At 33.9% G+C, this 24,123-nt stretch overlaps 4 protein-coding genes across 4 annotated transcripts; all 4 read left to right on the forward strand.

The window, feature by feature from the left end:
- The first annotated feature begins 4,348 nt into the window (after positions 1-4,348).
- LOC112030878 (ycf3-interacting protein 1, chloroplastic) lies at positions 4,349-12,021 on the forward strand. The gene is made up of 6 exons (XM_024063549.2): positions 4,349-4,647; positions 4,734-4,778; positions 5,624-5,737; positions 9,543-9,623; positions 10,977-11,141; positions 11,661-12,021. Exons 1-6 carry the CDS (start codon positions 4,390-4,392, stop codon positions 11,748-11,750), a joined length of 753 nt encoding a protein of 250 aa, XP_023919317.2. The 5' UTR covers positions 4,349-4,389; the 3' UTR covers positions 11,751-12,021.
- A 90-nt stretch (positions 12,022-12,111) lies between these two features.
- Positions 12,112-13,931, forward strand: LOC112030839 (uncharacterized). The gene has a single exon (XM_024063500.2). The coding sequence runs from the start codon at positions 12,495-12,497 to the stop codon at positions 13,644-13,646; it is 1,152 nt and encodes a 383-aa protein (XP_023919268.2). The 5' UTR covers positions 12,112-12,494; the 3' UTR covers positions 13,647-13,931.
- Positions 13,932-19,627: 5,696 nt separating this feature from the next.
- LOC112030838 (uncharacterized) lies at positions 19,628-20,653 on the forward strand. The gene has a single exon (XM_024063499.2). It carries the CDS (start codon positions 19,669-19,671, stop codon positions 20,401-20,403), a length of 735 nt encoding a protein of 244 aa, XP_023919267.1. The 5' UTR covers positions 19,628-19,668; the 3' UTR covers positions 20,404-20,653.
- A 950-nt stretch (positions 20,654-21,603) lies between these two features.
- LOC136066633 (uncharacterized) lies at positions 21,604-22,745 on the forward strand. Its single transcript, XM_065771286.1, has one exon. The coding sequence runs from the start codon at positions 21,764-21,766 to the stop codon at positions 22,496-22,498; it is 735 nt and encodes a 244-aa protein (XP_065627358.1). The 5' UTR covers positions 21,604-21,763; the 3' UTR covers positions 22,499-22,745.
- The last annotated feature ends 1,378 nt before the right edge of the window (positions 22,746-24,123 follow it).

A 24,123-nucleotide genomic window follows, 5' to 3' on the forward strand; every position in this document is an offset into this window, starting at 1 on the left:
CTTTTGGGAAAAAATTGGTTATGGCTCAAGGCCTTGGTTGTGTAATTGCCTAAGCTAGGCATGGCTCGGCTCCAAGCCAATGAGATCCTCTACCAAGATAGAAGAAATATCTACCATTCATGTGAACTGTTCTTGGGAGAAATCAAAAAATGGGGGTAGCAGTGACTACAAAAGTCCTTCCATTAATTCCATTTTAATACGGAATAAGCTAAGCTTTTATGGACTGTGAAATTAATCATGGAGGAGGAAATAATGCAAGGCACAGAATCAACAGCTTAAATGATATATCCATATTCAAAATGATATGTGGAATTAGTAAGATGCTAATATGTTTAATAAATACAAGAGAAGTTGCTAAACAGGTTTAGGCAAACAGTTTTCAAACATATATATATAGGTAGCAGTAGCAAAATACAATAGGCTGCTATGTCAAGAAACCCTACAGAACCACATTATAAAATGGTCCCCTGTATCCAAGTCAATTTGATAACGATTCATACATAATACACAAATATGCGTAGAAAGGAAAGACAAAGTGGGCCGCATATCACTTTCTTTTACACTGTTGGCATAGTGAGTAGTAGTGCAATAGCCGTGCATAGCAAGTACCATCCAACGAACATAATTTCACCATTCTTTTAGTCTTAACAGTGGGTTGGACTGTCTCATGCATGGCCTTCAATTCCTCTCGCAATACACACAGCTCTATTTGTAGTTGCTGGAAATCCTCTGTATATGATAATGACATCTTCAGTGGAATACACCATTCAAAAAAAACCACATTGATCCCTTGAGCAACATTGGTAAAGCTTGTATTGATTCTCATTTCGCTTATCCAAAATCCCCATGCTTATTCTCAAGCCACACAAACAATTTGCAATTTGGAACCTAAGCTTGTCGTCAATATCATTACACATTGCTTTCGACATTTGCAAATGAAACCAAAGAATATTGAATTCACTGTTCCTTCAATGTAATTTGCACAAAGACGCGAGTTCAGTATCAAGTTCAACATCATCATATTGTAATATGTATTATATAAAAGACTTTTGTTCAAAACAAGCAACAATGTAATACGCATGTCCACTGCAAAAAGATCATTTTTGAATCCATCATTATCACCAAAAGATTTTATAGTTGCTCATGTACAAATAAAATATTACTCTTGTTACTTCTCTTGTTTAGAATTATCACAAAACCAACTTGTTTTACCTTGCTTAGGGTGAGTCTTCACCTGAAAATAAACTCTTAAGGATTGTGGAGTAACTCCTCAAGAACTATTTACTCTAAAGCCTTGTGGGAGTAATATTGGATTAGGTGTTGATCCTATTAGTTTATACACTATATACTGTTTAGACTCCAAATAGCATCTGTTCTTACTTTCCATGATGTTTATTGCAGATAATAATGGACTGCTTTCAAGTCTCAAAGTCACCTTAATTTAAGTCAGACATTATTAGTGTTTTCTTTATTTTTGAAATTACCACACACATGGTTGTATACCTAAGCAATCTGTACTCCCACTTCAACAAAATCATCTATTTATACTAATCTTCTTCTTTATTTTCCCATATATACCACAACCCCAAACTTGGTATCCTTTTACAAGGTTTCCTTCGCTAGGGCTCGGTGATTTCTCCCTATGGAGTGGTTTAAAGCATCTGGGTATGTCACAAAACCCCTCTCACTAAATTGACACAATTTTTCAATTGAAAGTATAAAGAAGGAAAGCAATAATCTTGTTACAAAAACCTATTAAGAACCAAGGTCGAAGTGTTCTTCAAACTTGGATTTGCAACAGGCTCTTGGGTTTTCGGTGGTGAAGTGGGAACTTCTTCCCTTGGCTGTTGCTGGGTCGTGGACTGCTGACAGGAATCAATGAGATCCAAAGGAAAGTGAAGCCCAATCGCGGATCGTCGTCTATGTCGATGGAGATGAGGAATGCAAAGTTAAGGAAAAAGTTGAGGATCGTTGTCTGCCTCAGTTCCTACTCATGAAGGAATGAGAAGCTTTAGTGGTACAAAATTAAAAAGAATGCTTGAGAAGCTTCAGAGCACTTTTCTTCTCTCCTTATATAATAAATTTAAATTTGTACCCGTTGTCAGCTTTTTCAAAATTAAGTATACATATACTAAACACACAATTATTTTTCAAACACTAAAATATGTTATTTAAAACACGATACCAAACACATTTTTTATTTTATGAATACTATAAATATGTGTTTTTCACAAAAATTTTTAAAGCACATTTTTCACATCATTTTAAACAACGTTACTCAAACTCCTCAACCAAACGGGCCCTAACCTGTTGCAGCAAATGACCCTTCTTGCCACCACCTCAACCCCTACAATTGTCAATTTCATTGCCAATTCAAGTGTCAAATCCTTCATCCACCCTATTCCAAAAAGCGATCTTGTGGTAACTACTCACCTAGCATTTCAGCCATTCTAGTGTCGTGAGTTATAACCACTTGAATAAGAGATTTAGAATTTAAACTTCACATATATTAAAGACTAATTGGAGTTTAGGCTTGAAAAAAAAAATTATTATGAAACAAACACCCAAAATTAAAATTTTATCATATTTATAAAAAAATATATATAATATAACATTTATTTATTTAAAAACCATGCTGTTCCGAGAGTCTTTTGGCTAAATATTGTCAAAATTAAAACATATTTGCGTTATAGGTACTGTTTGAAGTTATTTGTGGAAATGAGGAGAGAGATTGAATTTCGGCAACAGTGTTGCCGAAATTCAACAAAAAGTATAAGAGAGAATGAGAAAAAGGAGGAAAGAGAAAAGCCTAATGTCAGGAACAGTAAATCTTGAATTTCGGCAATAGTGTTGCCGAAATTCATCTGCCCAAATTTCCTACGCTGCCCGGATGTGTGAGAAGTGCAATAATGAGCGGGTGCCCAAAAAAAAAGTAATTGTGGCAATGGTATTGCCGAAAATAGTAGGGGGAAAAAAAGTGAATGCGGAAGAATTAAAGAAAAATATATAAAGTGTTACGTACACAATATTTTTACAATATTTTCACAACAAATCTCAGGTAACTGGTTATTATTAATTCAAATTTAAATTTAACATTGAGATTACTATTTTAATCCAACAATAACAATAAGTAATAACCTGACACTTAGAATTTGTTGTAAAAATATTGTAAAAATTGTGTGCACTTCATTTCTAAAAAAACAAAAAAAAAAAAAATTCAATTGTGGCAATGGTATTGCCGAAATACCATTTCCACATTTTTGAAAAAAAAAAAATTCCCACAATTTCGGCAATACCATTGCCGAAATTGTGGGCAAGTTTTTTTTTTTTTGTTTCAATTGTGGCAATGGTATTTCGGCAATACCATTGCCTGAACTTCTTCCCCTGGCTGTTGCTGGGTCGTGGACTGCTGACAGGAATCAATGAGATCCAAAGGAAAGTGAAGCCCAATCGCGGATCGTCGTCTATGTCAATGGAGATGAGGAATGCAAAGTTAAGGAAAAAGTTGAGGATCGTTGTCTGCCTCAGTTCCTACTCATGAAGGAATGAGAAGCTTCAGTGGTACAAAATGAAAAAGAATGCTTGAGAAGCTTCAGGCACTTTTCTTCTCTCCTTATATAATAAATTTAAATTTGTACCCGTTGTCAGCTTTTTCAAAATTAAGTATACATATACTAAACACACAATTATTTTTCAAACACTAAAATATGTTATTTAAAACACGATACCAAACACATTTTTTATTTTATGAATACTATAAATATGTGTTTTTCACAAAAATTTTTAAACCACATTTTTCACATCATTTTAAACAACGTTACTCAAACTCCTTAATCAAACGGGGCCTAACCTGTTGCAGCAAATGACCCTTCTTGCCACCACCTCAACCCCTACAATTGTCAATTTCATTGCCAATTCAAGTGTCAAATCCTTCATCCACCCTATTCCAAAAAGCGATCTTGGGGTAACTACTCACCTAGCGTTTCAGCCATTCAAGTGTCGTGAGTTATAATCACTTGAATAAGAGATTTAGGATTTAAACTTCACATATATTAAAGACTAATTGGAGTTTAGGCTTGAAAAAAAAAATTATTATGAAACGAACACCCAAAATTAAAATTTTATCATATTTATCAAAAAAAAAAAAATTATAATATAACATTTATTTATTTAAAAACCATGCTGTTCCGAACGTTGTATTCAAATCCCCCCTCATTTTTTCTAATTCCCTCGCCATCTACTTAAATAATAATAATAATAATAATAATAATAATAATAATAATAAAAGAAAAAAAGAACCACTGTGGGTCGGATCCGACCCGATTCGATTCCGACACAGAATATGAAATTCTGAATTTTGAAGATTATGACAAAAAGAATTGCAGAGCAATGGAAGCCATGGCTATGCCACTGCTCCAACTCCCACTCACTGCATCACCCTCTTCGTCTTCTTCTTCTTCTTGTTATAGCATTCCAAAGCTACCCATCTTCTCCAAGAAACTCCACCACCGCTACTCTTGTCGCCCAACAAAGAGTCGAGTGGTTGTACTCGTTGGCAGCAATGAAGAGGCCACAGAGCCAAGCGTTTCATCGACCCAAGAGGAACCAGACCCTCAAGACCTCGAATACATTCGACAAATCAAAAGGGTATCTTTTATTTTTCTCTTTTATGAACATTCATGCCCATGTTTTTGTTTGCTTAGTTAGTAAAGACTCTATCTTTGTCACTGTAGGTGTTGGAGCTTCTCAGAAAAAATCGAGATATGATTTTCAATGAGGTCATTATTACTTTACTTGTACTATTTTTTATTTGATTTCCATTGGAAATTCTCGGCTTTGCTTTTGCTTCCACACATTGTTTTGTTAGTTTATCCTTTATTTTCTTTGACACTTTTTCATAATTTTGTCCCAATTTAGTATTGGTTTGGTTATACTTGTACCCTTCTCTTAAATTTGACTACAATTTTGTGAATTTAGTAGTTTTGATACCATATATGGTATTTCATGATTCTAGTGTCTGTGTTGTTAAATTACCAATTCTGCCAAAAGCTTAAGCTATTGGAAAATGGTAAATGTAATGCTATAATTCTAACACTGTGCCTCACATGTGGGCTCAAATTGCCTTTTAAATTTTGAATAGGTGAGGCCCAATGAATGGGATTTTAAATGAGAGTTAGAGTGGAGGAGACATGCTCTGATACTGTGTTGAATTACTGATTCTCCCAAAAGTTTAAGCTATTGGGAAATGGTTAATTTAGTCATATAACCACATAATTCTAACATATGCATTCACTAAAACTTTGTGGGCATGAGCATAAATTGCTTAGCCCGTTAGGGCAAATACCCCTAGATTATCTGGTAATTGGATTTGGCAGTGAGGTTAGTTGCCTGTAGGTTTATTTGCTAGAAGTAAGTCCAAAAGGGTTCTTCTTTAGAAAGGTTCCATACGTTATTAAAAATAAATTGAAAACTTTACAAAATCTTGGGGATGTTTTAGTGTATTTCATACTTGTCTAGCTATCTCACACTCTCATGTCATTACCAAACTGTCCAATTTTGTGTGTACATTATATTATAAGATGACCCAATCTACCTTTTTTTTTTCCTCTTTCCTAATGTGTAGGTTAAGTTGACCATAATGATTGAGGACCCAAGAGAAGTTGAGAGGAGAAGATTACTTGGAATAGAGGATGCGGATACCCCAACAAGGGAGGACTTGGCTGCTGTTTTGGAAGAAGTGAGTCCCTCCTTTTTGTTTTCTTTCCTACTATGACTCATACAAATTTGAAATTGTGTTTAGCTCCATATCTCAATTCCATGGTGGACAAAATATTTATTCATTGTCATTTTGTTTTTGAGATGATACAACCATGTGAACATTTTCTCGTTAATGTTCAATGTGAGACTTTGAGAGTTTCCATCTTTGGGAAATTTTAAAGGTTGAGACTGTGCACCCCTTGCTGGATATGCTTCTAAAAGAGACACGTGATCTCCACTTGATACCTTATCACTGTCAAAGCCTTCTACTTCTGATAATCTCAAACTGGCAGTGGCCCACTATATATTTATATTTTCCAATTATGTATAATAATTCTGAGTGAGAATTTCTTCAAGATGCCCTCATGACATTGCTAGAATTAACAGCATATTTCTACTTTCAACAAGAGGAATGGAGACCTTTTATAGAAACCTTTCCTTTGTCAGCCATTGATGAAGATACTAGCAGGTGGATGAATAGGCCATTTGGTCAAGAGGAGGTTTAGGGGCCTTATATGATTTTGATGGTGACAAATCTCCAGGATTAGATGGATTCACAATTTCTTTCTTCAAGTATTGGTGGGGTTTTCTAGAGAAGGATATAATGTTTTTGTTTCATGAATTTTATACTTATTGCAGATTTGAAAAGTCTTTGAATGCACCTTTTATTACTTTAATACCAATAAAGGGTGGTGCTTAAAACACTTGTTAATTTAGTTGGAAGTGTGTATATATTGATCCCCAATATATTGGAAAATAGATAGAAGGAAAATATGGGGTGGCTTGTGTTTGACTCACAAATTGCATTCATTGGTGACAGACAAAATATGGACTTAGTTCTTATTGTCAATGAGTGTTTGGATAGTTGGCTGAGGAGAAGAGCTCCTAGTGTAGTTTCCAAAACGGACATTGAAAAGTCATGATCATTTCAATTGAGATTGTGTGTTGTTTTGGTTAGAGGTGAAAGAATTGGATCCAATTTTGTATTCCACTGGTTTGGTTCTCCATTATGATCAATGGTTTTATTAGCAGCTCTAGAGATCTAAGACAATGTGAACCTTAATCATTATTCCTATTAATTTTGGTTATGGAGTGCAGACAGTGGTTATTTATTTGGGTTTAATGTGGGAGGAGGATATAGGGGTAATGGAAGTTTTGCATCTCCGTTATACTGATGACACAATTGTGTTATGTAAGGCAATTCCACAACAACTTGGATATCCATGATGTGTTCTCCTTTGCTTTGAAGCAGTCTCAGGTATGAGGGTACATATGTAGAAAAGTGAATTGGTACCTATTGGGGATGTATAACAAGGGATTAATGTCTTTGTTGGGATTGTAAGGTGGGTGCTTTGCCCATTTATTGGAAGGCTCGAGGGTGTGGAATCACATTATTGAAAGGATGGAACAATGCTTTGTGGGTTGGAAGAAGTTATATCTTCCTTTCCCACTTACTTTATCTAAGTTTTCATAATGCCAAGTCATAGTGTAAATCATTTGGAGAAGCTTTAAAAATATTTTTTGTGGGATGCAATGGGAGATGCCAAAAAGTTTCATTTAGTGGAGTAGGGAGCAATCTTTCTTTCTTTTCTTTTCTTCTTCATTTTTTTTTTTTTTTGGTGTAGAATGGTGGATTGGGGATTTGTCACTTTTAATCAAGCTCTTCTAGGGAAAATGATTGTTGGGGTTTGGGGTTGAATGAGAATAGTTATGAGACAGGTTTGTTTATACTATATACAGAGAATATTTTTTTGTGGGGGGGGGGGGGGGGGGGGAATTTTTTTTTTTTTTTTTTTTTTTTTTTTTTTTTTTTAATTTTAATTTTTGTATAATGGTGGATTGGGGATTTGTAAGCTGAGCACTTTCAATCAAGCTCTTCTAGGGGAAATGATTGTTGGGGTTTGGGGTTGAATGAGAACAGTTATGAGACAGGTTTGTTTATACTATATAAAGAGAATAAATTGTGGGGGGGGGGGGTGTGGTGAATGGAGAAGGTATGAGGTTCACATGGGGACAGGCTTTGGAAATGTATCAGAAGCAGATATCTTTCGTAAGAATATCAAGTTTATTATTGGGGTTGGTATATGGGTGAGTATCTGGCACGATACTTGGTGGGAAGATTCTTGTCTTAAGGATATGTTCCTTGAGAAGTATAGAATTGCAGTAGACAAGAATGCCTCATTTGTATCTTATTTGGATCATGGGAGTAGTTGGAACCCTCAATTCACTAGATAGCCACAAGATTGGGAGTTTGAGTCTAGGAAAAATTTCTTTGAATTGTCGTACTCAAGTAACTTCGGGCCAATTTGTTGGAGGCCTTCAAAGGAAGGAAAACCTAACGTTCATTCTTACTATTAAGTTTTTAGGGGTTTATAGGGAAATGTTTTCCTTAAAGGAGTATTGATATACAAAGGTCCCAAGAAAAGTTGCCTTCTTTGTTCAGATGACAACCTAGGGTAACGATGGATAATCTCTGGAAAAGGAATATCTTGCTTCTTGGTTGGTGTTATATGTGCAAGAAAAATGGTGAATTAGTTGATCATTTTCTTGGGGCTTTCCCTCTCTTTGAATTTAGCTGCTTGTTCAGTAGCGAGGGACGTTTTGTCTTTTGTGCTTGCCATATTTGGAGCCTTTAGGGTTTGGTATTTTATGATTCCCTTATTTGGAGTCTTTTGGGTTATGACAAAGAAGGTGTCTTTGATGCTTAGACTGTTGGCAAGGGAAATTCCATGGTCATAGAGGTGCTAAAAATTGGAAGGTGGTTTTGTTGTGTGTTATGTTGGTAATATGGTATGAGCGTAATAGTAGAAAGTTTGAAGGGGTTGAGCATTTTAATCATGTCATTTTAAAAAAAATGTTCTGAGATGCTTGTATTAATGGATGGCTTCCCTTTGCAGTATTCCCTCTGGACAATTTCTAGATCTTATACACTCTTTGAACATGAGTTTGTAATCCTTTGTATGCAGTTTGGTACACTTATGGTGTATTCAAACTGATGCCTTTTTCTTAATAAAATTATTTTTCTCATACCAAAAAAAAAAGGAAATATTTGCACGTAAAACGAAAAGGAATTGTGTTAGTAAAGCCCCTTGTTCAAAACATATTGCATTGATCTTTGACTTCTATGAATGAATAATAAATCCCATTTCTTTTCTTTCATGCAATATATAACAAAGAGAAAAAGAAAGGAGGTTAGGCTTCGAGGGTCCATTCATAATAAAGTGACTAAATTAAACGTTGATCTTTAACATACATCAACTCTCCTTTTTCCGAGCTTGGGATTGGTTGTGAGCAAGATATACGACACTAAGGCTTTGTTGTTATTGTTGTTAAGCTTGGAGTTTGAAGATTTATCACATCCCTTATTGGCATCACTTTTGATGTAGCTGGTGTACAGAATTAGCCAAGAAGAGGAGCTTACTTAAACAAGTTTCACAATTAGACAAGATAGGTGGATTAATCTAATAACAATTTCTCTGTAAAGAAAAGTATGTAATGTGGTTATTTGTTTACTGTCTTGTATACTTCAAGACTTGTTGATATATCTACTGCAATCTTTGTTGAAAATCTAAAATATTTATCTCTATAGTCCCTACTCCTTGGTATTTATCAAATTTTCCAATCATATATTGTTGTTTTTTCAAATGTATCTCTATGTTCACCTATTTCATCTCACTACCATAGGAGGAGAAGGAGATGATATCTCTTTCACACATGTGAATTGCAGATTTGAAAACTGATTTCATTTATTGGCATAATTCATGGTGCAATTCCGTATTTATTAGGTGAATGAAGGAAAAGTACCAAGGGATCGTGTTGCTCTTCAGATGCTAGCTGAGGAAATGATTCAGTGGCCTAATTTGGAGGTACTCTTGTAACTTGAGCATATGGCATTGTCGAATCTATAAGTGCTAATATTTAGACAGCTACTTGCTAGCTAGCTTTTATGCTTTTTATTGAGGCGAAATGACATGCAATGAAGATGCTTCCTCATTTTTACTCACCTTGAGGCTCCAGCATCTAAGTGGAGATAAAATGCAGTAGTTATCTAAGCCATATGTACAAGAATGTTGAAACTGCATCTTGATATTGTTTATAGAGGCAACAGGCAACTGTAGTAGTTGTAAGAGTAGGTTAACATTATAAACTTTTTTCTTTGCAAAGTATTCAGACATTTTAAAGGAAATCTGCAATATGCATCCAGTCTTCCACTGGGGTAGCAAATAGACTGTTGTTGAGAAATGAGACTATGTACCTATACCACAGCTTTCTTGATAACTGTATGGATCAATGAATTTATTGGAAATCTGTTATTGTTGAGGGCTTGAGGCTAACAATGCTATATGTTTTATGTGAAAATTAGTGAATTATTGCAGGAACTTTAAGTTTTGGGTCAATTTTTTTCATAAATTTTTGGTTGCATCAGAATAGACAGAATGGTTCTCCCTAATATGAATGTTAAATGACTATTATATCTGTTTGACTCTTTATTCGACAGTTTCTTTATCATGTCATGCTTTGTCAATCCTTCTTCAGAGGCTAGAATTTCAGGTCCCCATGTTGATGGAGGTCCTTGCCAAGCCCCTTAGATCATCACCAGTAATTGCCACTTGATAATGGTTTGAAGGAAAATGAAATTTGTATTTTAGAAACCATCTTTCTTAAAAGCTCAGGCTGTCAGGAAGTTGGCTGACAATGTATGTTTAGAGCACCATATACTGACATTCAATATGATAACCTGACGTAGGAAAAGTGGTACACTAGCCCTTCATATGCTATTGTGCTGCGTCATTACCAAAGTGAGATAAAGTGTCTGAAAGGTGTGATGTTTGATTTTTATCTAGGTCTAGATGTTAGCTTACCTTTTCAGAAGATATTCTCTAGCAAGTGTGCTCTTGAAGTTCCAAAACATAATCCCACATCAATTTCTGAAAAGCATTACTATTTAGTAGTTTGATACATTTGTTTGGTTTTAAACTTCCATAAAATTCTACTTTTTATGCTTTGGTTATATTTGTTTGAGTTTGAATTTAAAACCCAAGTTTAAGCCTAAGACCTTGTCTGGAAGCCAATTTTTCTTAGAGAACCTCTGATATCATCATCATACAGATTAAACTTTACTAGTCACTTGTCACCACTGGTGTATCATTTTTGTTCAGCTGACTTTGCTTCCAATTTCCTTGAAAGATCTTGTTTCCTCCTACTGTGTTTATTGTTAGGTTGAAGCTCCGAAGAAAAAGCCTGGCAAATCCCTATATGCAAAAGCCACAGACACTGGAATTGATCCTAAAGAGGCTGCCAAAAGACTGAACGTTGATTGGGATTCAGCTGCTGAGATTGAAGATTCTGATGCCAGCGATGACACAGAAGTACCTCCAGCGCTGGTTTGTTCCTTAATCTTCTGTTGAAAAGTTAATAGTGGTTTTCTCATTGGTATTTGGTACTAGGCTTAGGCTATGACACAGCTTTTGGCCAACATATTTCGAAGTTGCTGCAATGGTCCTGGTTCAAATGGTTTCACAATTGTCAAATTTACATCTGGGAACACTATATTGTTTCTCTCTCTCTCTCTCTCTCTCTCTCTCTCTCTTTTTGATAACCTGGAATCTCACCAGGTAGGGCCCTTTGGACCCACCCCTGGGGAGTAAACCACAGGTACATGACCCCTCCGCTAGAATGCTATATTGGTTCTTTTGCCCCATAAAGTTTTGACTGCTTAGTATTTTGAAAACACATTGCACATTGTACAGTAATGAACAGTCAAAACAAGCTAATTGTTACAACATTGCTTCACAATCATCTAAATTTCCTAGTGAATATATGAGCATTAAGAAGTTTTGATAGTGATTTTCTGTGTTAGCTAATCCTTGAAATATGTACTGAGAAAGCTTGTTCACTTGCAGGGTTATGGAGCACTTTACCTGGTCACGGCTTTTCCAGTCATCATTGGTATCTCAGTGGTATCAATTTTATTTTTCAATTCTCTCCAGTAGATCTTGCCAACTTGTATAGTATCTGTGCCTTGTTATGGACCTATTAGTGTCAATGGTCTTCACACGAGCTTGTAGATCACAATCATGAAATTAAATGATTGTTTCTGGGAATTATGTAATTGCTGTAATGATATAGCTTTTTCCTCTTTGCTCCCTTTTCTCCAATACAGGAGTTATATAATGTTGTATCAACGATACACGAGCTATATAATGTAGTATCAATGTATAACATTATTTATTCATTAAAAAAATGTATGACATTATGCATCTACTATATTTGCCACTACACTGACAGAAGTAAACATTAGTGTCAAATGGCCCTGCGATAATTTTATTTTACGTTTTGCAGATGAAGACAAACCCACATTAGTTATCAGCTTAAGTTACTTCTTAATTCTTACATGCATGAATTTGGATTTTTATATGCTGTTCGTGCGGGTGCATATTCTATGTTGCATTTAGGAGACTTAATGTTTATTATAGTTATCCTTCATTATTGTACAAAAGTATCAGCTCTTATCAGAATTTAAAACAAGACAGATGTTCTCTCAGGAATTAGTGTTTAGATATAAATATGGAACATTGCATTTAGCTCCCATTAAACAAAGGAGGGAAGAGAACGTGGGAATCACCATGAAGATTTTGGTGAATATGCTGGGCACGTTTTAACTGACCCCTGAGTAGTCATTCTCTTTAAAGTAGTCCAGTGATTTCTTTACCTCACAATCTGCATCTTTCAACACCATGGCCCTTTCAGTTTCAGATGCAGTTATTCCTACCACAAAACACACAGTTGAAGTCGATGTCCATATGACTACTGATCATCCCCATCATTTGGATTTTTCAACCACAAAAGGAGGTGCTCAAGAGGCAGATGAAGTCTATGACGAAGTTGAAGTAGATGCCAATATGTCTCCTGATCTTCCCAATGACTTTGAGAAAGAGAGGCTGCAAAAGGAAAAGCAGATTTCAGTGGATCCTATATCCTTGCAAGGATCATCAATGGGAAAGGCAAGCTTTAAACTAATGTTGCCACCTCTACCACCTGCAAAAGGGTTCTTAAGTTGCAGCCTTCCAAACTCAGCCAATTCATCTCCTCGATTTAACTCAGCTCTGTTGAAGAAGAAATCAAGAGACGGAAGCAAAGCAAATCCCAGACAAGTCAGTAATCTGGCACGCCAGCACTCAACAGCAGATGATCATGTGCTCAGCCCCCTGCAACGAGAGACTTACTTACAAAGGAGCAAATCGTGCTATGAAGGAAAAGCGCGTGCATTGGCAGATGATTTTGAACTTTGGTTGACTAAACCAAATTCTATTGAATATGACCACAAGTATGATATCAGCTTTTCCAAAACTGAACCCAGCAAAGATAGTCATAAGTATACAAGGAGCATGGGCGGTGGTGATGAGGAATTCAAATGTGGTGCTTTGTGTCTATTCCTGCCAGGCTTTGGTAAGGGAAAGCCAGTGAGAGCAAAGAAGGAAGTAGTAGACATCGAACATGTGGTGAATATCGAAAATGTGATCTCCAGGAGCGTTTCCTTGGAAAAATTTGAATGTGGATCTTGGGCTTCATCAGCCATAACACATGACAGTGAAGATGACTCTAAGAGTCTCTACTTTGATCTGCCACTGGAGTTGATCAGAACCAGTGTTAATGATGCATACTCACCAGTTACAGCAGCATTCTTCTTTGATAATAATAAAAAAAGGGTTCTCAAGAATGGCTCCGCAAGATCAACAGCCAAGAAATCAGATGAATCGCCGCGCCATGTTCAATTCTCTCTATCTTCCCCTAGATCACACCCTACCTCACCGGCTTCTTGCATTACACCTCGTTTGCGCAAGGCAAGGGAGGAGTTCAATGCCTTCTTAGAAGCACAGGGTGCTTGAAATGTTCTAACTTGTTTTGTAATGCTGTAGCTCTTCATTGTCAAGAGTGAAGAGCATAAGAGGCCTGGATTTTCTTTTTTCCTTTGGTCATTTTTGGAATTTTGTTTCACAAACTACCACTATCATGGTTGTATTAGCCCTTGAAGAGAGGGTGTGCATGATATTTTGGAGTAGAATATATAAAATTAACTTTAATCTTAATATGATTTAAACATAGCTTCGGGTGCATTATGTTTGTATCATACTAAACTGGATGTAGTTATTGATAACCCCCTCATTATCTGCTATAGTGATGAGCACCCCCAAGATGTTCAAGGAATATAGGATGTATTTAGATTCTTTGAGGCCACAGCTTCAATCCTGAAAGCTGGATTATTTGATGTGTAGTGCCTACAAGTATGCCCAATCTGACAAAAATTCTAGAAGCTCCCACTCCAATTTTCTTTTGGTAGAAAAGAAAAATTGAAATTAATAGAAAACAAGTCCAAAATCATGCCTTACAAAACCAAGCAAATTATTTAAGTTACTTTAGAATCATTTTCAATACAAATGATCCAAGTTTCTTGAATCATTTAACTATCAAAATTCATGAATATACATCTTGAAATTATAAAAACAGACTGCTAATTTATTGTAGTTTTATATGATGTTATGAATTCGTACAATCCATTTCTTATAAATAGAAAATGAAATTAACACATTATACACTTAAACCCATTTTAGATCATTATCCCACATAAACATACAAAATGAGGAGTTTAGAAAGCTTTCTAAATGATATTTTAGTAAAATTTTCTATATAGTTGGTAATGATTCCGCGACTTTTTTAGGAAACATCAAAATGAGGTATAACTAAAGCATTTAGCTATATACCTAAAGGTATATATATTGAAGGAATTGTTTAGTTATACCTTGGTTCGATGCTTCCTAAGAAAGTTGCAAAATCATTACCAACTCAAGAGAAAATCTCTTCCAGCATATCATCTTGAAGGCTTTCTAAACTATACTTTTTGTATGTTTGCGTGGAATAGTGATCTAAAATGTGAGTTTAAGTGTATAATTTGTTGATTCTATTTTCTATTTATTAAAAATGGGTTGTACAAATTGATAGCATCGTATAAAACTATAATAACTTAGATGAATATTTTTATAATTTATGAATTTATGTTCATGAATTTTAATAGTTAAATGATTCAAGTTATATGGATACGCTGTATTGAAAATGTTTCTCAAATAAAATGAATAATATGTTTGGTTCAAGTAATTGTAGTGTATGAGTTTGGACTTGTTTATTAGGAGATATTAGTTGCTGAATTGCACAATACGCAAAAATATATAATTATGTTTTAATGGCATATAATATATAATTTATTTATTAAAATATTCGTAAAAACATATATTATAATCAATAAAATTTATAACAAAAAAATTGTTTTTTTTTTCATAAGAAAATTTTATTTTGGGTATATTAAATTAAAAAAAAAAAAAATTCTGTGTTATCTTTGCCCTTTACTAAACCAACCAAGGGCAACATCTTTTTTTTTTTTTACCAGAATAAATAATCTCATATTGCTTTTTTCTGTCAACTAATGAAAATTGTGTGTCCTTTTATCATCTACTCTGAGCAAATTTGTTAGTGATCAAATATAATGGGGATTAAGTTTTTCCCATCATGATAGTTGGAAAAGAAAGAGAAAGTAGAGTTTTTCTATTGTTTAGAAACTTTAACTTGTCTTTTTAATATTGTCTTTAATCCCAAACCACTATATTATCATCTAATATTATTGTTTTAATCTTATGAAGTATATGAAAGTATGATCATTACATTTCTTACTGAATACATTGCTTCTTTCAATACATTGGTAAATATCTAGCAAATCAATATATACTCATACATGGCCAAAAAAAAAAAAAAAAAAAAAAAAAAAAAAACACAAAATGTCATATTAATTTTCACTCAACAATGATAATTGCACAAATTAAGAAAACTACTTACATTTGATAACCTGTTAAGATGCCTTCTCCATGGAAACTGCACATTTTTCCACCCAAAAAGATCATCAAATAAACAAATATTAGCAAAACCTAATAATTAAGCTTCTACATGCATCATTTAAAAAAAAGAAAAAAAAGAAAATCCAATTGTGAAATCCAAAATATGTCATTTAAATGATATATATTTTTTGTTTGATTAACTTTTTTTTCTTGAATAAGCGTTGCTATAGCATACTTTAAAAACAACTATTGAGGGTACTTTCTCTACAAACTACAAATTCATCCAAAAGGATTAAAAAACAAAAAACAAAAACAAAACAAAACATAGCAAAGCCTCATAGTTTCAACATCTAAACAGATCACTAAAAACCTCAAATTCTCACTTCCAAAACAACTAATTATTAATCCAAACTCAAATAAAATTAAATGATATATATTTTTTGTTTGATTAACTTTTTTTTCTTGAATAAGTGTTGCTATAGCATACTTTAAAAACAACGATTAAGGGTACTTTCTCTACAAACTACAAATTTCTTCATCCAAAAGGATTAAAAAACAAAAAACAAAAACAAAACAAAACATAGCAAAGCCTCATAGTTTCAACATCTAAACGGATCACTAAAAACCTCAAATTCTCACTTCCAAAACAACTAATTATTAATCCAAACTCAAATCAAATTAAATGATATATATTTTTTGTTTGATTTACTTTTTTTTTCCCTTGAATAAGTGTCGCTATAGCATACTTTAAAAACAACTATTGAGGGTACTTTCTCTACAAACTAAAAATTTCTTCATTGAAAAGGATTAAAAAACAAAAACAAAACAAAACATAGCAAAGCCTCATAGTGTCAACATCTAAACAGATCACTAAAAACCTCAAATTCTCACTTCCAAAACAACTAATTATTAATCCAAACTCAAATCAAATTAAATGATATATATTTTTTGTTTGATTAACTTTTTTTTCTTGAATAAGTGTTGCTATAGCATACTTTAAAAACAACTATTGAGGGTACTTTCTCTACAAACTACAAATTTTTTCATCCAAAAGGATTAAAACACCAAAAACAAAAACAAAACAAAACATAGCAAATCCTCATAGTTTCAACATCTAAACAGATCATGAAAAACCTCAAATTCTCATTTCCAAAACAACTAATTATTAATCCAAACTCAAATCAAATCAAAGTGATATAGAGAAAGAACCTAAATTGAAACACCAAAACACCTAAATACATAAGCCATAAGAGATTTGCTAAAACGAAAAAGAAATGTGATTCAACAATTAAACTGACAATAACAAAAAGAACCATTAATTGGAAAAAAGTGGTAGAAACAATAAATAAAAAGTAAAAGAGAAATAAAATTGAAGAAATAGAGAGCATTGGCCTTTTTTTTTTTTTTTTTTTTTTTTTTTTTTTTTTTTTTTCTGTGGATTGAACTTGGAAAGATTAGGTGAGAGGGGTGGATGTCTGGATGAAGTTATAACAAAATTTATATGAAACATAAGATAGAAGAGAAGAGGCTGAAGGAGATGAAAAGTTGAATAAAGTAAAACCGTAGAATTTAAGAATATATAAATGAGAAAAATTTAAGAATGCATAAATGGAATGAAATGGAAAATTTAAAAAGATAACAGTTGGAGACAATGAAAGGTTGAACTAAAGAGGCACTAGTTGATGGAGATGAAAGTTTGAACTGATGAGTCAATAGTTAAAGATGTCCCTTGCTGAATCCTAAGAATTCAGGAAGAAATTAAAATCTCTCCCCATGACGAGGTTCATTCAATCCTAGGGAAAGTTGAAGAAATGCAAAGTCTGTCTAATAAAACTCCATTCAAAGTCTATCATAAACTTTTTCATAGTATAATTTTATGGCCGTAGAATCTGGTTTGCTTTTAGAAATATTAATAGAATGGACAGGTTCTGAGCCAAGATGACACTATCTCTAGCATTTCGTCCTAGAACAAAACTAGCTTGCAGCTGGTGAACTAGATCAGTGAGCGTGTAGTCTGAGTTAAATTTGATTTGCCAATACTTAAGGTTGTTGTTGATCACTTTTCTTAATAAAAATCACAATGTTCAAATTACCTTCTTTAGAAACAAAGTTTAAAAACAGAATAATAGTTCAATTCAAGAACTACAACTAAATACAATTAAACATTAAGAGGGAAAATATCAAAATTTAGCTTTTTAAATCATAATTGATAAATCAAATTTGATCTAAACAAGAAGAATAAAATGTAATGATCGCTAATTTCAATGAAAACAGAGCTGTTGGTATCATAATGGCTGAAGAAGGGGGACAAAAATAAAATTTTAAAATATTTAAAAAAAAAAAAAAAAAGGTTGAAGAAGGCACTTATGCATGAAAATATTTAGCCAGGGCCCCATTGCTAGGCTTTCTGTTGGTGTTGATTGTTAGAGAAATAATCAAGCCCAACCGGCTTGTATTATTCTTGTCAAGGTTCTTTGTATTACTTTAATGCTAATCAAACACGTAATCTTAACTATATTACCATAACCCTAGGGTCAGTCTAGATCCAGATTATCTTATGATTAATCTATTATAAATACATGTCAATGGGTTCATCGCAACACACATAACTTCTTCTTCTTTTCTAAAACGATTTTTTTTTTTTAAAGAAACTCAGCATGAATAACTTATTAATAAAGTTGTAACCTTTTGAAATTTTGAGTTTTATTTATTTATTTATTTTTATTTTTTCCGAGATGATATCAAAGTTATGTCTCACCTTTACTAACATTGGTACCATGGTTGGACTTGGCGATTATTGTGCCTGATGTAAACAAAGCTGGATGTCATGGGAAGTTTAAGGTGAAAATTGGTGATCTACTAGTGGATCCAGATCAAATGCACACCATGTACGAGAGTAAAAAGTTGAGAAGGTAAAATAGTAGAAAAGTTGAAATTTTAGATTCAAATTAAATGTTGAGATTAAAAGTAACTCTTTTAACTTTCAATCTTAGCTATCAAAAATACTATTGCATGGTGCATCAAATCTCAATCCAAGATAAAAGGGTGTGTTATTGACTATTGGTAACACGTTACATCATGCTAGGGTCATCAACTCATCATTTTGCTTTGAAAACGACCTTGATGTACTGTGTCAAGAAAACAAAAAATTTCGACTGTGCTAGTATTAGTATCGAATTGCATCATGGAGCATCTAGATTTTGTAATTATTTAATGGTTTGGAGTGGCCCTCCACTCCCTACCCCAGTTGTTAAGTAGTGTGTATATGTATAATGGCATTATCAAATTCAGACTTAGAATCACTATTATTTTAAGCTTCTTAGTTTGTCTCTTATCACTATCGTGCGTGCAAGTGATCTTTGTTTCTTAGTTCTTTTTACCTTTTTTTTAACCTATAGTTGACTATTTACATACTACCTATGGCCCTCCCACCGCAAATTAAGCCTACAATGCGTTTCTTGAGGTGTACCACTTGACTACACCGTAGCATAGCAAAGGCAATTGTTCTTTTACATTTGTTGATATACACTTTATACATATAACGTTTATAATTTTACGTATGATATTCACATTCAAAACATAAAAACAGTCATGTATATAGACAATGTACAATAAGAAGTGTGTGAAATACTCAAAAATCAATCCCCCTTTCGCAAATCTTGAGTGAAAATTCACCTTTCTTTTTTAATTGTTTTTTATTTTTTGGGATATAGAAATCCATCTTCTTGTTATAGGAGTGAAAGGCATGGCTGATAATTGAATGCACAACAATAATATCTGATCAGGCGAATCTAATGCAACAAAAAATTGATAAACCAAAATGTAAGTATAAAATTAAGGACATTAATACTACATGAAGAAGTAACACAATGTTTTCTTAATTGTAAGAGGCCCCACAAAATGTAATGTTTGGTTTCCATGTCTGTTAATATAAGGTCATCTAGTCATCTATGACAAACAAGTTGTTAAAGTTGCATACTCACAAAACTAGCCAGCCAAAGTCATTTCATCATCTATTCAACTAATCATGTTGAAGATGATAAGGAGAAACGAAAGCAAAGTAAATCCTGGTCAGGCTAATGATGTTGCTGATCATGAACAGAACAACTCTGCAGTGGACAATGCTCTCACCCATAAGCAACCAGAAATGCAGTTACAAAGAAGTAAGTCATGTGGTGAAGGAAGAGCAAGTGCACCTTCAGAAGAACTTTCTCTTAGGCTATCTAAACCAAATGCTACTAAGAGAAATAGTTCTAAGAGTCGTAACAACGTGGATCCTAGTGAAAAAGCATTCAAATGTGGTCTCTTGTGCCTGCCCTTTCCAGTGTTTGGTAAGGGAAACTTAGCAAAGCCCAAAAGAGAAGAAGCAATGATGATAGAAGAAATCATATCCAGGACAGTTTCCTTAGAGAAATTCGAATGTGGGTCATGGGCATCATCGGCTATATGTCACGGCAGCGAGGAAGGTGGAGACTCCAAGCATCTCTACTTTGATCTTCCATTGGAGTTGATTCGAAACAGCAATGTGAATGATGATGCAAATTCAACAGTTAAAGCAGCTTTTGTCTTTGATAAAGACCGCAAAGGAATTCTCAAGAATTGCTCCACAAAAGCAGTAATAACCAAAAAACCAGACGAATCAACTGGCCGCCATGTTCCTTTTTCTACTTCTTGTCCTGACTCACCGGTTTTATGCATTTCACCTCGCTTGCTTAAGGCCAGGGAGGACTTCAATGCTTTCCTAGAAGCTCAGAATAAATAAAAAGTATCATGAAATCTCAGTATGTAGCACTAAGTACTTCTTTTGTTCTCTCTGTTTTTTTTTTTTTCTTCAATGATGCATTTGTGTTTTGGCCATTTTCCTTATAATTTTTTCGTGGCCAAAATGCTAGCAGTGTGTCTTTTGGTTGTTTTAGCACCTTAGTGGACGAGAGTATGATGTTTTTGAAGGTCATTTACCCATATATCTTGCTTACAGATAGTATTAAGATTTAAGTTCAATTGTTGAAGAATTACTTTTAGTCATGATTTAATTCAAGTTGGCTGGTTTCTGCATTAAAAATTGTGTTCATAGGAGTTGTAATCATTGCTAAGTAAATATGAAAAGTATAGAGGCAATTTATTGTCAAAGGTCATGAGTTAAGAAGACTCGCTCGAGTGAAAATCCAAGTTAATTAGGCATAAATCTCGCTCGACCCTCACTAATTGATATTGTGAAATCCAGTGATTGACTTTGTTCAGTTGTTGCACTAACTAGTTTAACTTAACTTTTTCATATATAAATATAAACACAACTCTTGTTGCACGATTTTCTTTGGGAGAGGTAGCCGCTCCTTAAAAGTAAATTGTCAAAAAACCTCTCCACGGAAGTTTCTTTTGAGAGTTTCTCTCCATAAGTCTAACTATGAAATTAAATTTAACACACCATGAACATGTTTCTTGCCAACCACAAAAGTTTCAAGCCTCCACCATTGAATTTATTAAGCGGTTTTTCTATGGACACGGCTCACAATTTGCATATTTTTTAATATGTGATTGGAATACATTATTTACACATGATCACTAGAACTTAGTGAAAAGTAATCTAATCATTGCTTACCACGTGTCTAATGTGTGGTTCTAGACTTTCTGTTCATTGAGAGTAAACCTCCACAAAGCTTTTTGGAGCTTTTTTTTTTTATATAATTTATTTTATTTTTAAAAGGTGCAAACAGGAATTTTACCTAAATTTTCTAGAATAGGATGGAATTTAGCTAGAGATGGAATTTTTTTTTTTTTTTTTTTTTTTTTTTTTTTTTTTTTGGGATATAGAAATCCATCTTCTTGTTATAGGAGTGAAAGGCACGACTGATAATTGAATGCACAACAATAATATCTGATCAGGAGAATCTAATGCAACAAAAAATTGATAAACCAAAATGTAAGTATAAAATTAAGGACATTAATACTACATGAAGAAGTAACACAATGTTTTCTTAATTGTAAGAGGCCCCACAAAATGTAATGTGAGGTTTCCATGTCTGTTAATATAAGGTCATCTAGTCATCTATGACAAACATGTTAAAGTTGCATACTCACAAAACTAGCCAGCCAAAGTCATTTCATCATCTATTCAGCTAATCATGTTGAAGATGATAAGGAGAAACGAAAGCAAAGTAAATCCTGGTCAGGCTAATGATGTTGCTGATCATGACCAGAACAACTCTGCAGTGGACAATGCTCTCACCAAAAAGCAACCAGAAATGCAGTTACAAAGAAGTAAGTCATGTGGTGAAGGAAGAGCAAGTGCACCTTCAGAAGAACTCTCTCTTAGGCTATCTAAACCAAATGCTACTAAGAGAAATAGTACTAAGAGTCGTAACAACGTGGATCCTAGTGAAAAAGCATTCAAATGTGGTCTCTTGTGCCTGCTCTTTCCAGTGTTTGGTAAGGGAAACTTAGCAAAGCCCAAAAGAGAAGAAGCAATGATGATAGAAGAAATCATATCCAGGACAGTTTCCTTTGAGAAATTCGAATGTGGGTCATGGGCATCATCGGCTATATGTCACGGCAGCGAGGAAGGTGGAGACTCCAACCATATCTACTTTGATCTTCCATTGGAGTTGATTCGAAACAGCAATGTGAACGATGATGCAAATTCAACAGTTAAAGCAGCTTTTGTCTTTGATAAAGACCGCAAAGGAATTCTCAAGAATTGCTCCACAAAAGCAGTAATAACCAAAAAACTAGACGAATCAACTGGCCGCCATGTTCCTTTTTCTACTTCTTGTCCTGACTCACCGGTTTTATGCATTTCACCTCGCTTGCTCAAGGCAAGGGAGGACTTCAATGCTTTCCTAGAAGCTCAGAATAAATAAAAAGTATCATGAAATCTCAGTATGTAGCACTAAGTACTTCTTTTGTTCTCTCTGTTTTTTTTCTCTTCAATGATGCATTTGTGTTTTGGCCATTTTCCTTATAATTTTTTCGTGGCCAAAATGCTAGCAGTGTGTCTTTTGGTTGTTTTAGCACCTTAGTGGACGAGAGTATGATGTTTTTGAAGGTCATTTACCCATATATCTTGCTTACAGATAGTATTAAGATTTAAGTTCAATTGTTGAAGAATTACTTTTAGTCATGATTTAATTCAAGTTGGCTGGTTTCTGCATGAAAAATTGTGTTCATAGGAGTTGTAATCATTGCAAAGTAAATATGAAAAGTATAGAGGCAATTTATTGTCAAAGATCTTGAGTTAAAGAAAACTCGCTCGAGTGAAAATCCAAGTTAATTAGGCATAAATCTCGCTCGACCCTCACTAATTGATATTGTGAAATCCAATAATTGACTTTGTTCAGTTGTTGCACTAACTGGTTTTACTAACTTTTTCATATATAAATATAAACACAACTCTTGTTGCACGATTTTCTTTGGGAGAGGTAGCCGCTCCTTAAAAGTAAATTGTCAAAAAACCTCTCCGCGGAAGTTTCTTTTGAGAGTCTCTCCATAAGTCTAACCATGAAATTATACTTGAATTTAACACAACATGAACATGTTTCTTGCAAACCACAAAAGTTTCAGGCCTCCATGGCTCCACCATTGAATTCATTAAACAGTTTTTCTGTGGACACATACTTGCTCACACACTTTGACACAATTTGCATATTTTTTAATGTGTGATTGGAATACATTATTTACACGACCACTAGAACTTAGTGTGAAAAGTAATCTAATCACTACTTACCACGTGTCTTCTAGGCTTTTTGTTCATTGAGAGAAAACCTCCACAAGCATTTTTTTTTTATATAATTTATTTTATTTTTAAAAGGTGCAAACAGGAATTTTACCTAAATTGTCTAGAATATGATGGAATTTAGCCAGAGATGGAATGAGGGGGCTAGCCCTAAAATTCCGAGTTTAGGGCAGAACAGGCTTCTTGTTCCACCCTAAACTCGAAATTTTATTATTTTTTCTAAAGTTCTTTTTTATCTCTATTTCTACCCTAAACTATGAAAAAAAACTTTTTACGTAAGTTTAAGGACAAAAAATAATTTTCTTAATAACATTTTCAGTCATTTTTATATATATAAAAAAAAATCAATATTTTATCCATTTATATTTCATTGCAATCTATTTATATTGATTTTTGGGCTTAGCTCTTGTATCATGTGCTCTTCTAAAAAAATTGTACTTTGGGCAAATTAACACAGACCAGCCCCTTGTCTATTGCTTTGCTGGGATCATTCTTGGTAAGGCCCAGATTTTGATACAAGGTGCTTGATCTGTACTTTGTTTTTCTCTAAAATATCGTTTGCAAGTTTTTTTATATGTATAGAAGCCGTATTAATGGTTTACCTGAAACAGGAAGAGGCCGCAAAGGTTTTTTTTTTTAACGAATGAGAAAATTTTTATTGCAAGTTTGCTACACAATAAACAGACATATGTCCAAATTTTAACTTAACTTAAGAGCACTTGCATTAGTGTTTGTATAATATAAAAAAATGAC

Source organism: Quercus suber, unplaced genomic scaffold (genome assembly GCF_002906115.3).
Source record: "Quercus suber isolate HL8 unplaced genomic scaffold, Cork oak 2.0 scaffold_41, whole genome shotgun sequence".
NCBI classification, from domain to species: domain Eukaryota; kingdom Viridiplantae; phylum Streptophyta; class Magnoliopsida; order Fagales; family Fagaceae; genus Quercus; species Quercus suber.

Excerpts from the sequence above, each read along its gene's own strand:
- LOC136066633 (XM_065771286.1), top strand. The coding sequence starts at position 21,764 with ATGTTGAAGATGATAAGGAGAAACGAAAGCAAAGTAAATCCTGGTCAG.
- LOC112030838 (XM_024063499.2), top strand. The coding sequence starts at position 19,669 with ATGTTGAAGATGATAAGGAGAAACGAAAGCAAAGTAAATCCTGGTCAG.
- LOC112030839 (XM_024063500.2), top strand. The coding sequence starts at position 12,495 with ATGGCCCTTTCAGTTTCAGATGCAGTTATTCCTACCACAAAACACACA.
- LOC112030878 (XM_024063549.2), top strand. The coding sequence starts at position 4,390 with ATGGAAGCCATGGCTATGCCACTGCTCCAACTCCCACTCACTGCATCA. Across the intron at positions 5,738-9,542 it reads TGGCTGCTGTTTTGGAAGAA|GTGAATGAAGGAAAAGTACC; the intron begins GTGAGTCCCTCC and ends CGTATTTATTAG. Across the intron at positions 9,624-10,976 it reads TTCAGTGGCCTAATTTGGAG|GTTGAAGCTCCGAAGAAAAA; the intron begins GTACTCTTGTAA and ends GTTTATTGTTAG.